Source organism: Hylaeus volcanicus, chromosome 5, assembly GCF_026283585.1.
Source record: "Hylaeus volcanicus isolate JK05 chromosome 5, UHH_iyHylVolc1.0_haploid, whole genome shotgun sequence".
NCBI lineage: Eukaryota > Metazoa > Arthropoda > Insecta > Hymenoptera > Colletidae > Hylaeus > Hylaeus volcanicus.
Window position 1 is genome coordinate 11,659,556 of NC_071980.1, and position 24,693 is coordinate 11,684,248.

A 24,693-nucleotide genomic window follows, 5' to 3' on the forward strand; every position below is an offset into this window, starting at 1 on the left:
ACGGACGGTAGAGCCAAAGAGTATTAGAGTCTAATACTCTTTGGGTAGAGCAGTGTATAATAGTGTAGCCCAGTGTAACCGAGTGTAACTGGCTACCATCAATTAGATCTGCAGAGAGCCCGGGTTGGAATCCCGGGAGTCCGCCCCAGTTTTACAAGGTATGGCTAATAAAACGTATCTTAATATCATGAACTTTCTAACTGTTCAAAGATAATTCATGCACTTTTCCAATCGCGTTGCCAAATACTATTTTATTCAATATACTAGTTGTGAAATCGAGCACGTGGCGTTTTCGAAATGACAACCGAACTGACAAACAACAAACACAGCTTGCCGCATACCAGGGGCATCCTTGCGCCTACGAAATAGAAACCGAACAGACAAACGAGCTCAAATAGGTTGCCGCATAACAGGGGCACCTCTGCGCCTACGATATAGCAACCGGTCTAGCATCGGTTGCTGACTAACACGGACATACTTTTCGCTCACTTCTCGATTGGTCCGCGTCGGTCACCGGTAACTGACACTTTTTATTTAATTTTCGACAAATCCTGACACCTCCTAATATCTTCTAACATATCCTAACACATAACAACTCCTGACAACTCCTGATGCCTCCTAACAGCTAATAACACCCCCTGACATTTCCTATCAACTCGTAACATTTCCTACAACCTCCTAACCTTTTCTAACAACATCTAACATCTCCTAACAACTTCTAACACCTCCTGATATGTCCTGACACCTCCTAACACGATTTAACATATCCTAAAACCTCCTAACACATCCTGACATCTCCTAACACGTACTAAAATCTCCTAATACCCCCTGACACTTCTCTTCATGTCCCTTCATTTCCTACCACATTCCCCTTTAATTTCCCTTCTTTCCCTAGTACAATTCACCGCCATTCACGTGATCCGGATACAAAAAGTAAAATTTCTTCTGATACCAAAATTAAGTACAATTACAGACCGATTTTTCATTTTGGTATCTCGAGAACATGAAGAGGAGGCACGAGGAATCTTTGGTATGTTTCAAATAATGGCTTAAATTTTACTCCTGGTATCAGGAGAACATGATATGTGAAGAGATGGCACGAGAAATACCAGGTATGTATCGAAATTCCGAGGAAATTTTACATTTTGGTATCAGGACCACATGATATGTGAAGAGGTGGCACGAAGGAAAACTGGTACGTATCAAAGTTTGGTCAGAATTCTACTCCTAGTATCAGGAGAACGTGATATGCGAAGAGGTGGCACGAAGGAAAACTGGTACGTATCAAAGTTTGGTCAGAATTCTACTCTTGGTATCAGGAGAACGTGATATGCGAAGAGATGGTACGAGGAATACCAGGTACGTACCGAAATTCTCAGGAAATTTAAAATTTTGGTATCAGGAGCACATGATATGAGAAGAGGTGGCACGTTTGCGCCTACGGACAGGCAACCGGTCCGACATACCTGTCTGTACGGGTTGCCTACTTCAAGGGGCTAATTTTTGCGAAATTTCGGAATTCTGGCCGATTTTGGATTTTGGTATCAGGAGCACATGATGTGCGAAGAGGTGGCACGTTTGCGCCTACGGACAGGCAACCGGTCCGACGTACCTGTCTGTACGGGTTGCCTACTTCAAGGGGCTAATTTTTGCGAAATTTCGGAATTCTGGCCGGTTTTGGATTTTGGTATCAGGAGCACATGATGTGCGAAGAGGTGGCACGTTGCGCCTACGGACAGGCAACTTATCCAACATGTCTGTCGGTACTGGTTGCCTAATTCAAGGGGCAAATTTTCGGTAAATATCGTAATTCTGGCCGATTTTGGATTTTGGTATCAGGAGAACATGATACTCAAAGAAGTAGCATAACTTTTAATTAAATATCGATACTTATCTCTTGTATCAGGAAATCGTAATGATCGAGTAGGTATCATAATTTTTATTTTCTGCTCGATACTTACCTCTTGTATCAGGAGATCATGGTGAACGAGGAGGTGGCACTAATCGAATTTGGCTCGAATTTTACTTGTGATATTATAAGAACATGATATTCAGAGAGCTGGAATAAGTTTTAATTTTAGCTCGAAACTTACCTTTTGTATTTGGATCACTTTAACAAAGAGGAGAGGTACCAGAGAAAGGAGGGAAATGAGAGGGAAATGTGCTAGGAAATGAATAGAAGTGAAGGGAACTGTCGGAAGTTGTTAGGAGGTCTTAGAGAGTGATGGGAGTTGTTGGAGGATTTTAGAGAGTGTTAGAGAAGGTGTTAGGGAGTGTCAGGAAGTGTAGGAGATGTTAGGTGGTGTTACTTATACAATTAATTAAATTTTATATAAATATCTTTTAACATTGAAAATATAAACAAATCGTCAATTAAATAGCTTGAATTAATTCTGCTTAAAGTAATCGTCAATTATATTAAATGGCTTTTAATTAATTCTGCTTAAAGTAATCGTCAATTAAATATCTTCGATTAAATTCGCTCATATCAATCGTCAATTAAACGACTTTCGATTAATTCTGTTTAATTAAATTTTAATGAAATAATTATTAATTACATTGTTTGTAATTAATTGTCAATTAAAGACGGAAATTAATTTTAAAAGTAATTAATTACTCGCAACCCTGATTGAGTATGAAGAATGACTGAAAATGTTAGGTAGGGATACGATGAAGAATTGTTACCAGACAGCACCTCTTTTACCATTCGTTTTTATTAACTTGCAAAATTACCTTATTCGTCTACTCATGCACAGATAAAATATATAAATAAAAATGTAGGTAAATGGTGAACGTGAGTCTATTAACCAAGACCGACTAAGCAGGCGTGTGCAAATTTCAAGCCACGAATTCGATATCTTGACATCGTTAGTAGTTGTCCCCCATGAAAGAATAATTCATTCCACCTTGGAGGAAAAGACACGAAATCGTGACGACACGACGCTCGCATTCAGATGTCACGCAAACAGATTCGCTAGAACAATGATAAACCTATCATAGAATAATGAATAAATATATAACAATCGAAAACATGGCCAAATGCAAGGACAAATAACCAGACGTGTCCTATTCTCGTCTCTTTTTCCATATGTTTCAAAACTTCGTTCAATGGAAAGTCGAACGCAAGCAAGTTACAATGTATTCATGATATAAACTACGAAGAGATATGCACATATATATACATATACATATGTATATAGTAAAAAATCATAACGAGCTATATAAAAGATACAACTGTATAGTGTTAATAGTTTTACATCTTTGGACAGTCAACAAAAGCGATCACTCGCGAAAAAGTGATTCCCCAACAACCGCGGAGAATGCAGTAGAGAAATTAAATACCCACCTTGAACTGTCAACGGTCTCTCATTTGGAGACCTACGATTGTTTTCCAATATATCTCAATTTTCTTAGACATTATAAATTGTAATTAAGGACGAAACAAAGTATTTCTTAGAAATTTTTCCTCCAAGTCTTCGTGCTTAATTCTCGTTCGCAGTTTTAGTCCACCAAATAAAAGATTCGTCAACCTTCTCAGTAGAAACGTTACAATGAAACTCACAAATTCGATTCTACACATTTTGCAAGATCGTCAGTTCTCTCATTGTTTTCTGTGGTAATTGAAGGGATAAATTCGTCAACGTAAAGGAGCATCGCGTGTTTTCCTTGTTGGTACCGACACTTGGCGAACACAAGTCCTCGCTGAGTGATATTAAAGTGGTTGAGAAAACAACAGCTCACGTAATTAACTGAATAGGTATGCAAACAATAACAAGAACAATGTCTATGTGTCTATGTGTCTTCCAAGTATCGGCCCTGAGCACCGTCTTAGAGTAAATATTTGATTCCGGAACACCTTTTCGTCGACATCTGTTTTCACAATATGCTTACGTGCTTCTTCCATTCTTCTTTTACGTACTCGATATGTATGCTGTAAGAGGAAGGCAAAATTCTCATATCTAGATACAAAATTTGAATGAAAATTCTGCGCAGTCCTGTGTCAGTAGTAATTTACACAAGTATACGTATGTAACAGGGAAATATTCAGATTTCTATGAAAACGTTTCATCAGTTGGACTACTCGAACCATTTGTAAACATTTCCTATTTTAACCTTACATTGTCAACATTTATGTTCCAGAATTAAATATTCCTTTACGACAAGGAATTTTCCTCACCTACCATCTCGTTGCTCGCAATTCACCTTCGTTAACTAACAAACAACACGAAACAGATCTAAAATAAACTCGCCGTCTCGTGGTCGTTCGTTACGTGAATTATAGCACACATTTCGACTAGAGTAATATCATATACGCAGTTTAAAATTATATCTCTTGGAGAAGAAAGTAATATGTACACATTCCAGCAGTCTTGGCGGCTCCAGACAGATCAACTGATGCTATTGTACTCTGGTACTTTTTCTAAAGTACATTTCGCAATGAGAAATAATGATTATCGTTTAATCGTTCGAGCGAATTATTATTCAATTATAATAACAAGACATAGATATTCACGCAGAAATAAAATCTCGCCAGCAATCAATTTATAACAGTAACAATTAAGGAGTGCCAAGAGACTGTTGAAATAACAGGGTACAACTTGGTCTTCTGTCGTTAATTAAAGTCATTAGTCATTAAGTCGAACTGCGTGTAACAGCCCTTTTCGTCGAGGCGGCACGTGTTCTCAATAAAATCTTGAAGCGCATTTTCGTATCGTCGTATACAACGATTATTCTTTATGGCGTTTCCCTCCTCTCGTCACAAAAAAGAATCTAAACGTAACATCAATTTATAAACGAGTGTTTTCATAATATCAATAATTTTCAACAAATTTCTTAACAACGTCTCTTTCATTTTATCTAAGTAATTAACTCCATCGGTGCTAACAAAATGTATAATTCTTTTAAGGAAAGCACGCTAAAGAAATTTCAACGTAACTTACGAAGAACCTTATTCTCTCGATATCCAATAAGAGATTCGAGGGAGAAGAAGACCGAAGAGAATTTCTTCTCAGTCTCGTGTTTGGAATTAAAAGAACGTGGTCGAATGCGAAAGAACAAGCGCTTAGAAGTTCCTCCGAACGCTTCTCTTATATACCTTCCCTGCTTACACAACAGAACGTGTCATATCTTTGGCTTGATTATCGTTTCGTTAACCATGTCCAAACTCGTCGAAACGAAACGGCCGGCGAAACCCCTACAACTACATACTTTGCAACATCAGAAAAAGAGGACGTCGATATACGAGTGTTGCCTATGAGGTCGTTATAGTTTGGACAAAATCAACCAACCGCTTGAGATCATTTTAACTAAAAATGACTGATAATAGAATATTCTAACTTAATGGTATTAATATTATCATCACTCTCGACCAGTGATCTAATAATCTTTGCATGCGGAGACCTTGAATTAAAGCAACAGGTGGTATATGTTTGCAGGGATAGCAGTAATCATTTGTTGGTGACCTCAAGCGGCCAACTGAGCTCGTTCTGACCCCGTTAGACGGATACGTTTTACTCGATACGATCCTCGAACAGTTTCGTGCGTGCAATACGGCCGCGGTGTAATACTATAGCTTACAAGACGATTATAGAGGGCAAGAGGTTCCCTGATGATGACGATGCATAACTTCTCACGCGCAATTTTCAGTTGTTGCAGCCTCGAACATGTGCATTTTCTCTCTCTCTCTCTCTCACACACACACAGACACACACACACACACACATACACACATATACACACACTATCAAGATACTGGACTGTGTTTGCAGGAATTCTGTCTTCATTTTTTGTTCTCTAAAAAATAACTACCTTTGGGCTAGAAAAAGGTACGCGCGAATACACGAAAGATGGAGAACCGAGAGCATCCAATCCTCTTTCTTAGAGGCGATTCTCAGATCTACGATCCGGAGTCCCTTAGAAATGGCTGCAGCAATTGAAAGACCCGCATTTAAAGTGGCTCTTACGTTAAGTAAAAATAAGGGTCCGAGATTTGCTGTCTATTTACAACGTGAAGTACACAATATGTATAGATCGTATATAGGTTGAACAACGACACTTATCACATAGTCGACCTAGTGGCTTGATTCTCCGCGACCGATTGTTCGCAGTTACGGATCGATTCGGGATCTTCTTCTTTTATTTTAAGGGATCACTGAACGCTTCTCCTCGGAACAATGCTGCTGACGAACCCTATCCATAGAAACATCAAGTCCTTGGAGAACATCCAATTGTCCCAGAGAAACGTCCTCGAAGCCGTTTGAACGCCCACGATACCTTTGTACTTCCTAATGGTGATCCGGTCATGATCACCAAACGGATTCGTATCCCATTCACGGGCTATAGGACCACGCGAAATGATTCATAGATATACGGAGGAATTGTTTCACCATCTTTGACACGGTCATTCGCGAAGACAATGTTACACGACACTTTATTGTACGAAGGACAACTATACTTTTAAGTCTAAACTCTTGATCTCAAGAAAGATGAAACTCGCTCCACTTTTTGGTGTATCGCTCGATGACGTTGAGCCCTCTATCGCTGTATTAAACTCTTTTCTATCGACGTTCTATCATCGTTCGATTCAGCTTCCCACTGTTCCATTGAAGCTATCCTCGGGTTTTCAAACGAGAGTACCCATTAATTATCGCTCTCAGCGTAGTCGTCGCTGTCACCGCTGTCATAGTATTGATTCTTGGACTGTTGACGAATGGACTCCGCCGAATTGACCGTCGACAGACCGTCAGGGTATCCTTGAGACTGGATGTCTGCACTCTCCAGCATGTCTACCGATTCACCGTCCAAGATGTCCAGGTTTTGAGAAAATATGTCCTCCGGTATGGAATCGTACGACCTGGGGAAACGACAAATTCCTTGGTTAAAACAAATTGTTTTTGGTAGATCCTCTCTGGCCCTCTGTAGACCAACTCTGTTGGGCTATAGACGGCTCGACTACGGCACTCTACGGTATGAAACATTCGCAACAACCGTCTTCGACGCTTCACAGGTCGCTAAACTGAGCCGATAGTTGAGTTGAATGCGGGTTGAATGCCCGATGGAACATACCGTGACTGTGAAGCGTCCAAGACTCCATTAGTCGACCAAAAACGATGCAACTTAGGGTTTCATTCCGCTTGGACAAACGATATTTAGTTGAAGCAAACGGTACCTAGTTTGCGGCAACGAAAACAAACAGTGATAAAGATTAGGGTTGTCTGCCTTTGCCTGGCTTCTTCCATGATAGTTTGATCGATTATTACGGAACGAAAAATTCGCAGTATTACGTTGATTGTTAAAATTAATAATTTGCTGTAAACGTTATCCAGCTGGATTCAAATGCTGCGTTCTAGGGCGTGGAAAATAAAATTAAAGAGAACCAAAGGGAACTGAAGTAGAAGAAGCAGTTAGCCGACTCTCTATCGATGCGTTATGCATACACGGGCCTCGTGCGTTGCCATACCATGCAATTCTGTTTTCTTTACTTACTGAGCTGTAGATGATGGTTACATTTCATCATCACACAGCCTGCAACAAACGCATAAGATCGCACCATAGTCATTACGGTCGCAGTACAAGGTGGAATTGTTAGATCCCGCAAGGGGCATACTGTCTATCTAACGGCAAAGCATGCCAGAATTCGAAAGCTATGAGCTCCGTTTCACAGCTTGAAATTTGTAAGCCAGAACTTCCTATATTAACAGACCCCGGTTCATCTATTCGCTAATCAACGTTTCACGAAAGTTTCACGAAAGTTTCTCTTTGAAAAATCATAGGCTTTCCAGATTTACGGAATTAACTTAATATTACGTCTTGGTACACTTCGAATGGAATGTATCTTGGCGATCGATTAGGATACGTAAAGCGAAGATTTAGAACCGATACAATCATGTGATACAAGAATGGTATAGATGAACCGTGAACGTAGTACAGCGCACAAAATTGATACTTACATCTGATCGTTTTGTTCGTTACCACTTTCTTCGGCGACCAGCATCTCGTACTCCTCGGCTGCGAATCGGTCCCAATCAGACAGCTATCGCAAATGAAAAAGAATCGTTAGGTAAACAACTGCGAATATCTGTCGAGTATCAGGTCAAGCGGAAGGTTCTTGCGGGATCTGGTCTCCGCGGCGTGAGAACATTAAAACACGGAGGTTCTCAAGTGAAAAGAAACAAGTACACTTTCACTCTTAGAGATTTGTGTTCTTTGTTCAATGATCTCGGTTATAAAAGTGTTTGTGGTCTTACTTCGTGGCCATCGGGATCGTGCTCTCTGGCTGACGCGAACGGATCTCTCTGCTCATGATCCAGATACTTCTCTAGGTTAAAGAAGGTGTCGAAGAAGATCGAAGTCATCTTGCATTTCTTCAGATCGCTCAGAGATATCTTTCCTGGCGTAGATGGCTTGATCATGTCCAACATCTGCGTAATATAAACCAATGTAAAGTACAGACCGATATAGAAATAAATTAATGCAATTGCGAAGACTGAATTGTAAATATTCATATCTTTCAGAGTGAACTTTACAATTACCTGACAAAGGCAGTCCTCGAAAGGCAACGTTTCCAGTCCAATCGCTTCCATGCGATGCAATTGTTCCTCGTAAAAGTATTCCAGTTCGTACATGGATAGGTAACCGTCCCCGTCGAGGTCCATGCACCTATCGATTATTTGGAAATGAAATTTCTGTTAAAAATATCTTCATGAATGATGGATAGAATCGTTTATTGTACCTGAACCAGTATTCTATCGCGGTCGGATGGTTTTTGTCCTCTTCGCTCAACAAGAACCACACAAACTCCGTGTAGCTCATCTTGTCCTGGGGTTGTTGAACGCCGTTGCCACTTTTCATGCCGCCCCTTGTCACGGCGCCGCTGAATATTCTTGCGATCATACGCTTCGACAAGGCTAAAACGCGGTGAATAATTAATAAATTAATGAATATGATTATTACACTTTCGAACGAATCAGGTTTCAAGAAATAGCTGAAATCTGTCCTCACCGTGATCGTTGTGCTTCGTGAGGTCCGTCTTATCGATGAAGAGATCGTGATCCCGATCGAGCTCCCAGAATTTGCAGTATATCACGTAGAAGTGTTCGTAGCTAAAGTACGCGGTAACCTGATTGATGTCTTCCTCGTGCTCGAGGATCGCGATCACCGACAACAAGTTGCTTCTTCTCAGTTCGGCCACGGAGATCCTTCCGCTCCAGCTTCTGTTCACGCAGTAAAATATCCTGGCGATCACCTAGAGATCAAGGCGCATCGTAAAATAACGCGATACGTTGCGTTTAACAAACTTTGAAGCGACTCGTAATTCATCAATATTTTCCTCTGTTCATATAACAGCTTCCAACACGCTTGGGACATTACAACGGTTGGTAAGTTTGCGTAGGCACCGACGATCGAAACGAGACAAATTGACGAGCAAATACGGAAGCTGATTACTTAGTGGAAGAATAAACATTCCGGAGGAATTCGATTTCGTGTCTCGCAGACGAACGCCGCGTCCACTAGTTAAAAATCGTTCCCGACGATCGAGCTCGCACGATAATTACTCGAGGCAACCGACGATCATCTTGAATAATTCACGACGATCCTCGTTGCGTAAACCACGGAGTTCCACCGTCGACGGAATATTTTTTCTTTCCCCTCTCGCTCCTCTCGCGTGCACCGAGAGAAACCCCTGGCAAATATTTATCGCGCGAATACGAACCGTGTGTACGTAGCGTGAATGGAACTCAGTAGCCTCTTTCAGGAAAGTTAAACCTGGATGAGTCTCGACCACGTCTTGCACCAGTGGGATTAAATCCTCGGGGAGTATATTGTTCCTGAGGCCTCGGGTTGTGATTCTGATAAACTTGCTCGCTGCGTCGTGGTAGGTGTTCGATATCCTACAAACAATAGACCAGCTTGGTTTAACTTGTTAACCGGAGGGAAGACGAATTAACGTGTCACTCGGAGTCGTCTTTGTATTCGACCTTCTTTCGATTTCCCGTTTATAAGGACTAGCGTGTTTAGAGAGAATTGTCTTTTTATGGACTCTACCGTAGCATTGATTAAGTCGGTGTAATAGATGGTTCAATAATATGGATGCTTACTCTCTCCAGAAGTCAAGGAAGGCGTTCATCTCGACGTATCCGATCTGGTCGCCTCCAGCCGCGAGAAAGAGTGGCACCTTCCAGTAAAGGGGTAGGTCGCATGCCTGCAACGATGGATTATTATCGTTATATACCGTGTCTCGAGAAAAATAGAACTAAACCTCTTCGGGGATTACTTTCAATTTAGTTTCAGTCTCTCAATCTATTAGGTATAATCAGTGGAATTTTTTTTTTAACGATAAATACAAGGAACGCAAATGCGAACTTTTATCATTGTATTCGACCATCTTCAAAGATACTGTTTGAAGTTTTTTTTTTTTTTTAACGTAACGTGACAAATATATTAGGTTGTCCCGAAAGTTTCTTTCGTTTTATTAATAAGTAATACATACGCAATATTTTATGTCTAATGTTACATTATTGAATTGTGTACGATTCATTTTGCTCCATTAATGTTACACCATCAGCATCTAAGAAAGTAAATTGTCTATTTATATAAACACTACCGCATAAAATAATTGAGTGCAAATTACGAAAGAAACTTTTGGGACAACCTAATACATTCTTCGTGAAAAATAATTTCTAAACGTAAGAAGCTAGACGAATATCTCGACCTCGACGATGGTCTTCTTCGCGCGTCAGTTACAAAAACAATACAATTTTACTCGATATAATTGAATGCACTTCAAAGTACTACTTTTTTAAACAACACCTAGCCAGCCTATTCGTTCCACGGCGGAGTGGTTCGAGGTCGAATCAATGGAGGGCAAGCGACAGAGGACAAACGGAGGAAATTGTGTTCGTGGAAGTTTTAACGAGCCTCGTTGTACCATTACCTTGGTGATCGCGTGAAATTCGGCACGGGAAGCAAGATGATCCGGCAGAGCCTGAAAAGCTGCGGTGATTCTGGCGATGGTTGCTTCCAGCTGCGACAATGGCAACGGCTTTCCTCCGGGGAAATAAAATCTGCGAGCGTTAAACAAGATTGGAGATCGTTATTTCTGGTCGACTTTTGTCGGGCCATTCTTTACAATCGAGTAATCGTGAAAGATGTGAAAATAAATAAAAAGAATTTGTATACAGTTGCATGCAAAAGTTTCCGGTCAAAAATAATTTTGGAATTAAATTATGTATAATAGGTGTAAAGTAGAAATACAAATATATCATAGTAAAGAGCTTTTATTATACTATCGAAATGTACAACTCAAAAATTTGATAAAACAAGTAGTAATTATTTATAACAAAAATAACAATTTTTACTTCTTCATAAGTATCCGGCCGAGTACAAAACATGAAGAAAGAACACGATAACTGAAGGAAAAATGTTCAAAAATGGTTACAAATGTAACATTGTCATCAATATTTACTAACCATACCCTGTGAAGCTATCACGGCGGCACATCGGCGAGGCATCGATTCAATAAGTTTGATGATTCCATCTTGAGAGATATTTTTCCACTCTTCAATTTTTGTCCATAAAGCAGCTTTATTGGCACAATTAACAGTTCCTATTCTTAGTTTAAGCTCTTGCCATAAATGTTCTATGGGAATCAAGTCTGGAGATTGACTCGGCCAATCTAGAATTCGGATCATATTCTTCGTGAAAAACTCCTGAAGCAATCCAGACCGATGTTTTGGATCATTGTCTTGCTCTCCCATTTGGCTGACATTAGTCAAAGTACTGTTTCACGTAGACTTACAGAAGTTGGATGTTTTTGGACGGGTTGGAGTTAAAAAACCACTGATAAGTAACAAAAATAAGAAGGCCAGATTAGAGTTTGCAAAGAAACACCGAAGTTGGACAGTTAAAGTATGGAAGAAAGTGCTGTTTTCGGATGAAATTAAAATTAATTTATGTGGAAATGATGGGAGAAGGTATGTTAGACGACCACAAGGCACTAGGAATGATTCCCGATATCAAATACCAACAGTGAAGCACGGTGGAGGTAGTATTATGCTTTGAGGTGCATTTTCTTGGAAAAGCGTCGGTCCAATTTACAAAATTGAGGGTACTATGAACGCTCCTATGAATAGGGATATTCTATCACAACAAATGCTACCTTATGCCCGTCGAAATTTGCCACGAGGATGCATATTTCAGCAAGACAATGATCCAAAACATCAGTCTGGGTTGCTTCAGGACTTTTTCACGAAGAATATGATCCGAATTCTAGATTGGCCGAGTCAATCTCCAGACTTGATTCCCATAGAACATTTATGGCAAGAGCTTAAACTAAGAATAGGAACTATTCAGTTAATTGTACCAATAAAGCTGCTTTATGGACAAAAATTCAAGAAGAGTGGAGAAATATCTCTCAAGATAGAATCATCAAACTTATTGAATCGATGCCTCGCCGATGTGCCACCGTGATAGCTTCACAGGGTATGGTTACTAAATATTGATGACAATGTTACATTTGTAACCATTTTTGAACATTTTTCCTTCAGTTATCGTGTTTTTTCTTCATGTTTTGTACTTGGCCGGATACTTATGAAGAAGTAAAACCTGTTATTTTTGTTATAAATAATTACTACTTGTTTTATTAAATTTTTGAGTTGTACATTTCGATAGTATAATAAAAGCTCTTTACTAAGATATATTTGTATTTCTACTTTACACCTATTATACATAATTTAATTCCAAAATTATTTTTGCCCGGAAACTTTTGCATGCAACTGTATATTTAATTTGGTAAATGGAGTGTAAAATTAATTCAACTCAGTGGTTGTCACTGAGACTTCTTAATTCAGTGAACGTTGTTACACAAAATGAATTCTGGAGCAAAGCTTACCTTGGTATGTGAACGTTCCTGTTGGCTTTCACGTGCCTTTGAAGTGTCGTGTGGGGTGGTAGATTTTTTTGCTGTGTCTTGTCTTTCGCGTACGTCTGGAACCAACAAGTGCATTTGAGAGAACCTGACCAAAGAGAAACTAATGAGAAAAGTATACCACGATATATTTTGCCATAACTATAAAATGTGTACCTAAATATAAGTTAAACCCTTGCAGTGCACTGAAACTCGGAAAATGCCTTGCCAAACCGGTGCGCACGAACACTGGCATTCACGACGAGTCAGATTCGCGATTTTCAAGTTTGGGATAGAATATTCATCACGGGTCATGCTCGTGATTTTCACATTTGGCCTAGAATTTTCATCAGGGGGCATACTCGTGATTTTCAAATTTGACCTAAAATTTTCATCACGAGTCAGACTCGTGATTTTCAAATTTGGATTAAAATGTTCAAGGTGTTAATATACCACAAGGGTCTGGGCGAGTCTCAAAGAACACGAACAAAACAGTAGGTCGAGCAATAAATTCGCGGTGTTTTATTTCACCTCTTTTCACTTCTTTTCTGTATAACATTCTCTTTGATCGTTCTTCTACAAGTTGCCTTCGGAATTTTTTTATTAGTGCTAATGGCAATAAATTTTTAGGTTGAAGAAAATGGAATGGAAAGTTAGCTCTACGAGAAGCTATAAAGAGTACCCCTGAGTGGTGTTTACGATGTGAAAGAAATCCGTCCTTTCGCCCATAAAACACGTTTTTATAGCACCAATCTTATTAGTCATTAAGCTATACGAGACGAAATAGTACTCGACCAATAGCGGTATGACCTTTCTGAAACGGTCCTTATAATCGCTGACATGTAAATGACTTTGAAAGCCAACCTATGGCCGCTCTCTTCTATGTCTCTGACCATCATTTTCCAACGAATGTAAATATTCGATAATCTCCATAATGGCGACGAGAGACGTTAATTTCCCAACTCCAGTGCTCGAAATACTAGGAGAAGGTTGGTGATGTAACAAGAGTCGCACAGCCGAGGTGCGGCGATGCATTAGCCGCGTTGGCCGGCCTCTTTGCATTCTTCGGATCCTTTGTGACTGCGTCGCGTAACAGGATGCCGTGTCCTTGGCGCGCCGACACGTCGAACACGGAACGTCAGTCTCGAAGAAGCGTAAAATTACTCCGACTCGAGACACGCGATCGATTCGTTGTCCACTGATGCGGAAAAACGCGTGGATCATCCGACCACAGGAAGCGATCGCGACTCGAGGGACCGAGTTTCCTTCTGGCGCCTCGAGAAGGGCTCGTTTTTAGTAGGATAGATCACGAATTAGGATAGATCACAAATTAGGACGCCTTCCCATCAGGATGTTTTATTGCTTGTTGTAGAGTGGAGTGGAATTTCTTTAACTTTGGAAGCGTTACGCAATGAAGTCTCGCAGAGTATCTATTAAGAATTCGGAGTTCGATAGCAGTAACTTTAATAACATCTGTAGTAATCTCAAATTTTTAAAGCAGTCAAAGTCCCCCTCATATAACAAATATGAATAATATTCACATAATCGCTGTGAACTCCAAAGAGGAATTTGAAACGTGGTAATCCCCTTAACAGGAATCAGGATCGGTTCCCGTTGTCCTCGTAGCCTTCGTTTGCAGTAGGTGTTTGCATCAGGCATGTAACGAGCATGAAATAAACGTTGATGGCGTGGAAGCGTGGTTTACGCACTCGAACGGCGTCCGCTGATTGCGATATCAACGGATTTTAATTAAGTTGAGCTTCGTTATGGGGTCGATTGGATCGGCATGGAAAACGAACGTGTTTCCAAACAGAAATTTCAGACGAATATATTTATTCTCCGATGGGGTTTTAACGATAAGAAATTCGATTATTTCGCGATGAAAAGCAACAGAAAGAACGCGAATATTGAAACGACGTTGATCGTATGATACAATTGCGTGCTAAAATTCGTTTCGACTATTCTCTTGAGTAACATTAGCTTCTAACTCAAAATCAAGAGTCATGCGGTCACGATAGTGCCACCGGCGGAAATTTTATTTATAAGATTGCTCGTTGAAAAACAAATATTTTCTCGCGTTTTTCCACTTTCGTTCCGCGCCTTGATCTTTCAAACGTTGTAAACAAATTTTTTGTCCATTTTAAGGATCACACCAAGGCTCGAGTAATAACTGCCATCATAAATTAAGCGAGATAATAGCAGAAAAACACGAGACTCGAGTGTCTGGTTTAAATATTTATAACGTTCGTAACAGCTATTGCAAAGCACTTCATCGAGCGTTCTAGCATAGCAACACAGCCTTTGAATAAATTTTTGTATAAACGTCGCTTTACGTTCCCGATAGAAACTCCAAATACGATAACCGTGGTCCAACTCAGCGTCGTTATAAAAACGCTGGGAAGAATAGAGCGATGTACGTATAAACGTTTGGCGAGTAATAAAAATAGCGCGAAAAGAGTACGAGCCAGCGATGGCATCGATAATAGACGATCCACCGTTTCAGGAAGCCCGATAATGCATTCCGACGAAATTAAGCCGGCTGGAGGGACTGACCGATAACCGAGCCAGATCGAACGGATAGGTTGCGTCGATCGATGGCCGATCGGTGTCGCCAACCGTTCGAGGCTCGAGGGCAACATGCGTTGGATCGATAGGAGGTCACGTTACATGCGTCTTCTTACCGTGAAACATCTCAATAAATGCATGTCCGTACGGTCCTCGACTGGGAGACGCGTCTGCGGCAGGATCTACCAGCGTATCGGGGACGAGACGTCGTAACTTTTCCTTCTACTCAAAGAAACTACACCTCTTGACATAGATGGACTACGATAACTCGAGAGCAAATGAAACCGATCGATGAATTAATTTTTCTTAGACGTGATCATTAGCGTGAACGACCTAGCGGCTAGGATAACGGAGGCCTGGGGACAACCTGTCCGAGACGTACTAGCTCGGCTAGCACTTGTCGATCGAAATCAACGTATCGGATCGTTGCGGGATGTCGCAACGGATCTCATCTGCGTCGCATGCGACCGGCCGTCTCGATTATCGTGGCCTCAGTTTGGCACGGTTCGCCGAGCGGCGCACGGGATACCGTCGATCAGCGTTCCAATTGACATTGCGAATTCGACTGCGCCTCTCGATCGCCTCTGCCAACCGGCCAAGGACCGCTCTTCGTCGCTATACTAAATACTTGACCTTCGTACGCTCGAGCGGCTTCAGAATTCCCATTTAAATTCGGCTGCGATCGACCAACGATCCCCGCGGTGACCTGCTCGTCGACTCCGTAAACATTTCGAATTAATTTCGGCTACCGCGTTTCGTCCCTAGCGGAGAAAGGTCCCCCGGGCTCGATCGATGGCGATTTCAGGAATTTTCTAGGAAGAGGCTGCGGAAAGCTCGAGCGAGGGGATGGGGCAGAAGGGAGAATTTTAGGGGTTGATTCTGGAGGCTCGTGGCGGGATTGGTAGCGGATACTGTCTGTTGAGGTACACAGGGTGTCCCAGACTTAGTGATACAGAGCTCTAACTCCGAAACTATCGGCCGAATGCAAAATTTCAAATATGGAAATTTCGTGGCAAAGTGGGGCTCATGTTTCAGCGAGAAGGAATTTTTGTTAAGTTTGTTATTTAACGAGATATGATGGTCAAGTTTCGTTTTTCAAATGGAACTATATATTTTTTTTTATATCATACGATAGTACCTTTCAAGACGAATTCATTAAGCTTTAATGTATTTACCTGATTTTTATTAGTTTTCAAGCTATAACGCTTCAAAGTTTGCTAATTTTCAAGGAAAAATCTTGGTTCGGTCCCGAGCGGTCCCATTGATGCGGTAAGCACCATGGGGTTCTTGAAATCGATACGGAGGGTCTCGTTTGCGATTCCAGGCCCAAGGAAGGAAAATGGGAAAAGTATTGACCGCTACTGATGCATTACTTGTAGCGCCGAGAATTTTCTAGGTAGGTAATACTTTTCCTGTTTTCCTTCCTTGAGCCTGGAATCCCAAGCAAGAGCCTCCGTATCGATTTCAAGAACCCCATGGTGCTTACCGCGTCAATGGGACCGCCCGGGGCCGAACCGAGATTTTTCCTTGAAAATTAGAAAAAACTTTGAAGCGTTATAGCTTGAAAACTAATAAAAATCGGGTAAATACATTACAGCTTCATGAATTCGTCTTGAAAAGTACTGTCGCATAGTATAAAAAAAATATATAGTTCGATTTGAAAAACGAAACTTGACCATCATATCTCGTTAAATAACAAACTTAACAAAAAGTCCTTCTCGCTGAAACATGAGCCCCACTTTGCCATGAAATTTCCATATTTGAAACGTTGTATTCAGCCGATAGTTTTGGAGTTAGAGCGCTGTATCACTAAGGCTGGGACACCCTGTATAATATACCTCCTTCTTCCAATGAAATACGTTGAAGGACGGGTGGTGGAGCAGTGCGTAGTCAACTACCACGCTGACAAGGGCAGGACACGACGTTCGGATCACGGATTTTCTTCAAAATTTACACTGTTTTAGTTATCTATTAGGACAATATAATGTGCAAAATATTAAGACGTGCTACTTTGGCGTTTTCAAGAAAATGGTTTTCATAAAATAATTATGAAATGGTGGCGGTCAAGTGGTTAGCGTTCAAGCTCCGTGGTCTCTCTGGGTCACGGTTCGAGAACGTTAAACACTATACTACCGTCATTTCATATTTATACTCGCAATCAGGGATTCGAACCGCTGCTGAACCCTAACCCAAACTCGGTTAATGAAGGGAAGGTTACTGTAACCCATACTAATCACGAAGGAACGGTTCTTGAATATGTAGGAAGAGCGGATTAAATCTGCTCGGAGTGGGTTACTAGTAGAAGAATAATCCTAGATATCCAGACAAGTCAAAGATATGTGAATTTACAGGCAATATTCAAATCAAATGAAACTAGATTGTTTAAAATGTACGAGTATATAATGAATGTAGGACACACACGTTCACTACACGTTCTAAGGCAAGACTGACGAATGTTTATCATTCGCCTGGTTGTCACAGTTGCTAGTGTTGGGGTTCCCAGAAAATTCATAACGTGTCCGGTGAAAATAGGGATTCCTTCAAGTGACTGTTTATGCCAATACATGTACTATTCGTCCGCAAGAAGAGGGCTGGCCAACTGTTTACGTCCCCGTTCTGCTATATAAATACAGTAAACGAGTAGTAAATACGAGTAAATGTAAGCACTTGCATGACCTTCTTCTCGCGGATGGACAGTAGAGTAAAACACAGACAATATTGAAATAAAATTAATTACCGTTTAGAAACATGGTAATAACTATGGTTTTTACTGTATTATTATAACGCGCATACAACCGGGTTAACCGGGTTACTCGGGTTACAGATGTCTTGTGTTACCTGGTTAGATGGGTTATTCTATAATACGAAGTACAGGAACCTGGTACGGGTTAGGGTTCGAATCCCTGGCAACGATACATATTAGGAATACTTCTCTAACGATCAACGATTTCGAAAACGTCAAAGTAGTACGCCTTAATATTTGCACATTATATTGTCCTAATGGACTACTAGAAGTGTACACTGTTTGAACAAAATCCGTGATCCGAACGTCGCACAGTTGGACAAAACGGTTCTCGGCGATCAAAAATCCGTAACTTTGGTTCTCTTGAAAATATTTTAACGAAATTTTAGGAACTTATTCCCTATACTATGATACTTAAATTGTATTAGTATAAATCAATTTGAGCTACAGGGTGTCCAAATATTCACGTATAAAGTGTAACGCGTTTAATATCTTTCACTTGTTTGACATATTTATTGTTATTTAACCAAAATTCGACTCAAACCTGTTGTTAACTATGAGAGAAACGTATTTAGTAATTTAAACATGACAAGATTTACGTAATAATCATAGACGTAAGCGTACAAACGTACATACTATTTTCTGTTCGAGTCCTACTTAGTACAATCGCCAATTTCTCGAAAAGGGGCACCTGATCTTTGTAGAATCTGATAGAGGATTGATCACCCTTTCCAGTGGTAGCAATTAAACCTCGGACAAGCGCGGTAAATTTTTTATAACCACGCGTAAAGTTAAGAGTTCCGTCAAACGTACATACTATTTTCTGTTCAAGTCCCATTTAGTACAATCGCCAATTTCTCGAAAAGGGGCACCTGATCTTTGCAGAATCTGATAGAGGATTGATCACCCTTTCCAGTGATAGCAATTAAACCTCGGACAAGTGCGGTCAATTTTGTATAATCATGCGTAAAGTTAAGAATTCCGTCAAACGTATATATGTATTATTTTTAGACTCGAGCCCCATTATTTAAAAATTGTCTACATTCCAACTTAGTTTGTCATCATGAGGAGTTCGTATACATGTTTATCTTCTCGGTAAATCCATTAAAAAGTCTATATGACAGACAAACCATCGCATCTAGTACCGCTTTTCGATTATCAAGCGCTGCGGCTAACACGTGTTTAGTCTACTTTAATCGCCATTTCCTCGAAATAGGCACCTAGGGGCACCCGATAATTGCAGAATTTGATAGAGGATGATTCACCCTTTCCAGTGGTAGCAATTAAACCTCGGACAAGTGCGGTCAATCTTTTATAACCATGCGTAAAGTTACAATTTTACTTAAATGTACTTCTCTCCAAGCAGACTCTATTATTTAAAAAGTAAGTTAACATTTTGACTTACTTTATGCATTGAATACTATCTATACAAATCTAGTAAACATTATAATTCATTTGAATATCGTCTTTCTGAACAAAGTTTTTTAGAATCGTATATTGAAGTTAGGAGTAATATCGTAAGCGTTTTGCTTGGACGAATTTCAACTGCCTTTGAATGCGCACCACAGCAAAACGGAAGCAAATATCAAAAAACGGATTGCACTACATTAAACAGCAATTTATCCTCTATCGATGTACGTAAACAGTTTTTCCATTCTTCGAATTCACGAAAGTCGGTTTTTGATCGCCGAAAGCTGTTTCGTCCCACCGTGCGTCGTGTCCTGCCCTTGTGAGAGCCGGGGTTCGAATCCCGGCCGTCCAGCTCAGTTTTTCAAGGTATGACTAAATAAATATAAAGTAATTACGTATGTTATAAAAAGTTAAAAGTTATTACGTAGTAATGAAATCTGTTGCGAATTACGTCGTGTTTGGTATCATTTTAATCAGAAAAATGTCAGGAATATGATGGTTACAGTTTTACAACAAAAACGGTAATAATAAAAAAAAGTTTGTTCGTTGCATTAGCATTGTCTCATCGAGATATCCGATCCCGGATCATGTTACTGTCCATTTATCGTAATGAAACTTGTGCATTCAAGGAGACTGTTGAATTATATACATATAGAAAAATGGACAAATAAAAATAACTATTCTCTAATCTTTATTTCGCGAATCGACGCGGCTGTATTGGCCCACTGTTAGACATTCCTGGCTCGTGACAACCTTCCGCTTCTCTCGAAGCTCTTCGTGTCTCGATCTTCGCCTCGCTTTTAAGTTGTAACAGGGCGCACACTATCTCTAAATATATCCACCGCTAGAAACACGAGTGACGCAAAGCGAAAAGTCTAGACTCTAGACTTTTCACGATAGGCGGTCCTCGCAACGCAAATAGTACGACGACTGTCTTAAAAACAGGCTTCGAGATGTCCTGATCTGGGACAGACGCGAACGTAAACTACAGATGAATGATCAAAAAGTGTGCAACCTATTCACCGGAGTAGAGACGCGAGAATGCACTATAGGGTTTCATTGAAAAGTTTGCAGAGTCCCATACTGTAAGGAGAATAATTGATGATTGACATCGATTCCAAGAAAGATTCATCACGGGCTGGGAATTCCCTTTGAAATGCTCGGTTAAAAATTCTTGAAATATTGAATTGGATTAACATGTTGACGAGGCGCAATTTTTCAGTGTCTGCGCCGTGAGGCGACGCAAGAATAAGGCATAATTACTGAAATCAAAATAATCAAGAATTACTTAAATAACTACTTTCTAATTCGAAAGTAATTATTCCAAATTGTAATGATATAAAAAAGTACAGTGGGTGTAGAATGTATTCATACACCGATCAATTTCCCAGAAAACTTTTGTGTGAAATTGTAGTTTCTTAACTTCTTTTTTTGTAATCAATGATATTTTATACATTCTCGGAAGTCTCTACGATAGATATAGTCCAAACAACATTTACTAGTTAATATAATTTGTGAAATTAACAAAAAAATGCGAAAACTGGATAAAAGTATAGAAACAATAAGTATTTGTACGATTCTTATGACGAACCATTTACAGTAGAGTTTGTAACATAAACACATTAGTTTATTGCTCCGTGCGAATTAGAAAACATCAAATTTCCAATAAAGTACTTTTAAACAGTTGTCCGAATACTTATTGCTTCAATATTTCTATCGATTAATTGTTTTTTTCTTGTTAATTTCGCAACTTACATAAATAGCTATTTTTTTGGTAATGTATCTATTCCAGAGATTTCCGAGAATATGTAGAATGACATTGTTTATAAAAAATAAGTTAATAAATTATAATTTTACACAGTTTTTTTTTGGAAATTGATCAGTGTACGAATACTTTCTACACCAACTGTAATTGTTACTGTTGGAATGCAACGATTGCCACTTTAAGGCCTTGAGGAAAAATGTCTGCTTTTCCTTAAAGCAGAAAGAGGGGCGAGGTCCTAGCGAGGATAGAAAGCGACGACCCTCAGTCCGACAAAATAAGTCAACCGGTACGGGTCGTTGAGAATTCGAACACTCTTCCTTGGCACTTTATATCATAATCGTTAAGAAAATAAATTTCTAACAAGACTACATTAATAAAACATGGTCCCGATTATTTTCTTTTTTCACAATTTCTAACAGTTACTTTACAGCTCTGTATTAAATTATCTAATCTTCGATAGTCTCGAGACAAAATTTTAACTCCGTAGGAATGTTGACGAGTTTTAGTCTGGCCGCGAACGCGTTAAATGACTATAACGAGCCCCGAAATTCGACGAACTTGTCCGCCCTATCTGACTGCGCTGTTTGAGAGAAATCGTAGGTGGACGGGCGAGTCGTCGATGCGTGCATTTTCGAGCGAACAGTAGGCAAATCGCGACCTCCCTCGTTTGAGGATGAGGAAGCCTTCAAGTGCACAAGCCGTACTGACACGGAATTTCGAATACAGGCCTGTGGAGATATTCCAGTCGATCAGGCTCGATAACAGACGAGCGAGCAGGTTCACCCACGGAACCGCGTGGAACGTCGAAATCGCGCGGAAGGGACACCCTGGAACGGTTCCAGGACGATGGTTTCGAGTAATCGTCGACCATTGGATGAAACAAAAGTGCGTATTCATTCATTCGCGTCGTATGGAAAAGTGAATAATTCGTTCGAAACTTCTCTCGACTGTATTCAAATTAACCCTTTGCGGTTGTATTAAATGTAGACAGGGGTGTCGTACTGGTCGGGATTAATTTCCGATGAATTAGCAGTGATACATAATATGTAAGATTGTGGAGGATAAACAACATTTATTAATTCTTCTTCTTTTGTGGACTTCAGATATATGTTTGCGTAATAATGTGTTTTAATGTTATGTTTTTCTGTAAAAATTATAATTCTGTAAAAATTATAATAAAATTATAATCATATAGTATTTTACGGTAACTTTTTTCTTGGCATTTTGGAGCATTGTTTTTAATATCTTAAGAAGCGAGAATGCCTAATTCCACTTAAAGCACAATTTGTAAAATATTATTTGGAATTCTACGATGTATCTTCGACTATTTGGCATTTATTGCAATTTGTTACAGAAAATGTAACAATATTCAATATTTTTGTCTTTGAAAAATTGAATATATAAATATTTCACCAACTATTAATCTATTATTACACTAATATCTTAGAATCTATTACTATTGTTTAAAGGCTTAAATCTTTTCAGTCTGCGGAATACGATATAAGATTAGTATAAGCTTTAATTGCTGAGAGTAGACATACGACCGAAAAGGGTTAAAATTTTTGTGAACAAAAAGAACGTGGTTTTTAAATAAAGAATTAATTTTTTTTTAGTTCTTTGCAGTTTCAGCAGGGTAGGCTCACAGCTCCAAGTCGCACCTTGGTAATAATACCTCGATAATAATAATAAAAAAAGAAACACAATCTAATTATTAGAGATCCCTACTTCACGTGTATCGTGATTAATGGATCTGTGTTTTAATCCGTGTATTTTTCATATCGAAATATACGGATATCCAGGTACATACGTGTACGTGCATCGAAATACACGGGTACGCTCATCGACTTGAACATTTATTTCAACAAATAAATATAGTTTTACAAATTACACTAACAAATTTATTCTGTTATATTTATTCTTCTTATGTTTATATCTTTTTTATTTATTTGCTTTATTGCTTATCAATATTTTCAAAATTGACAAGGATCATTATTTTAGAATAAAAGCTTTTTTTAACCGACTTCGAAAAAGGAGGAGGTTACTCAATTCGACATGTTTTTTTTTTTCATAAAAGTTTGTATATAAAACTAATTGGATACTGCACCCGTATAATTCGATGTATGCGTACCCGCGTATTTCGATGCACGTGTATTTTATTACCCGTTCAAAACCGTGATCTCTACTAATTATCATTGATAACATGATAAGATTTGCAATATCTAATGCATAGAGCCACGCAGCAATTACCGCACTAATAAAACTATTTCCTCGAATCTCGAACTGTCCCGTGGCACTATCGGTGCATGGATAGCTCCCTAATCCGTAAACTTATCTCTTTCGAAGTACCAGAGAGATATTTTATTTCCATGGCTCTCCAATCGCGATAGAAAATGGTCTACTTGTCAAAATTGTTAGCTCGTTTTAATGAAATTGTGGTCGAGTGCAAAGGGTTAATATCGCCCTTTAATCAGCTTCCTGGTCGCTGGAGATAAATCGTCGGCTCGCAGTTGGCAGCCGAGGTGTGAAAAGTCGTGACTCAACGTCACGTGAAAACGGAGCTTTAACGTCACGTGAGCACGCTGCTTAATCGTCGACGTCGATCCGCGATACGTTGGAACGCGTAATCGCGCGCACGCGAGTCGTCGAACCGAACGCGGTGCGCGCCGGTGGTTCCGTGTACACATACGCGCGACTCTCCTGTCGCATAACTCGGTCACGTTTGCGGTTTGCATCGTTAGAACACGATACGGTCCACTAAAAATAGCGCCGAGCCGATATCGATACGTGCACGACGTAAAACGGTGTCAATCCCATGATCGGCCGACAACTCGCGCGCGACGACGGGATCCGCGCGCGTGCAGAATTCCTCTGTCCTCGGAACGGAAGGGTTCATTTTTAAAACGGGTTAACACGTTCGCTGGCAGACTGACACTCTTGAAAATTTACAGATTCTTTACAGATTCTTTACAGATTGTTGGAAACTGCGTGATGAAACATTTATTACGTATATTAAGCTGGCGTAGCCATTTCAAAAGGCCAATGCTAAATTAACACGATATTTTTTTGCTATTTATTTGCTAATTACTTGTCAAAGAATTAATTTTTTTGCTCCAGCCGTTTTCGAGAAACAATGGCTATGCTAGCGTAACATTAAGCTAGCGTAGCCACTTATGTATCTCTGTACCTAACAGGGATATAAATTCCATTCTTGCAGCATATTTTTTTGCTTATTATTTGCTCTTAATCCACCGAATATGAATTTTTTGCTGCAGTCATTTCCGAGAAACGATGACTGCGCTATAACAG

At 39.8% G+C, this 24,693-nt stretch overlaps 1 protein-coding gene and 1 long non-coding RNA gene across 4 annotated transcripts in view; one reads left to right on the forward strand and one right to left on the reverse strand.

Annotated features, from left to right (window-relative positions):
• Positions 1-2,696: 2,696 nt before the first annotated feature.
• Positions 2,697-24,693, reverse strand: part of LOC128876173 (serine/threonine-protein phosphatase 2A regulatory subunit B'' subunit beta-like) — an 89,951-nt gene continuing 67,954 nt past the window's right edge. Inside the window, exons 1-11 of one of the 3 annotated variants that reach the window (XM_054122314.1) lie at positions 15,586-15,694; positions 12,890-12,984; positions 10,934-11,063; positions 10,098-10,201; positions 9,713-9,890; positions 9,001-9,244; positions 8,732-8,906; positions 8,532-8,658; positions 8,247-8,420; positions 7,950-8,032; positions 2,697-6,853 (exon numbers count right to left, since the gene is read on the reverse strand). In XM_054122314.1, the coding sequence (XP_053978289.1) occupies positions 6,640-6,853; positions 7,950-8,032; positions 8,247-8,420; positions 8,532-8,658; positions 8,732-8,906; positions 9,001-9,244; positions 9,713-9,890; positions 10,098-10,201; positions 10,934-11,063; positions 12,890-12,984; positions 15,586-15,609 (1,548 nt within the window). In that variant the 5' untranslated portion in view covers positions 15,610-15,694 and the 3' untranslated portion in view covers positions 2,697-6,639. Of the gene's footprint in view, positions 6,854-7,485; positions 7,525-7,949; positions 8,033-8,246; positions 8,421-8,531; positions 8,659-8,731; positions 8,907-9,000; positions 9,245-9,712; positions 9,891-10,097; positions 10,202-10,933; positions 11,064-12,889; positions 12,985-15,585; positions 15,695-24,693 lie in introns of those variants that run through there. The other 2 variants (XM_054122313.1, XM_054122312.1) reach the window with 2 other exon arrangements.
• On the forward strand, positions 9,733-10,951 carry LOC128876179 (uncharacterized). The gene is made up of 3 exons (XR_008456961.1): positions 9,733-9,874; positions 10,107-10,188; positions 10,814-10,951. It is a non-coding gene; the product is annotated as an uncharacterized LOC128876179 (long non-coding RNA).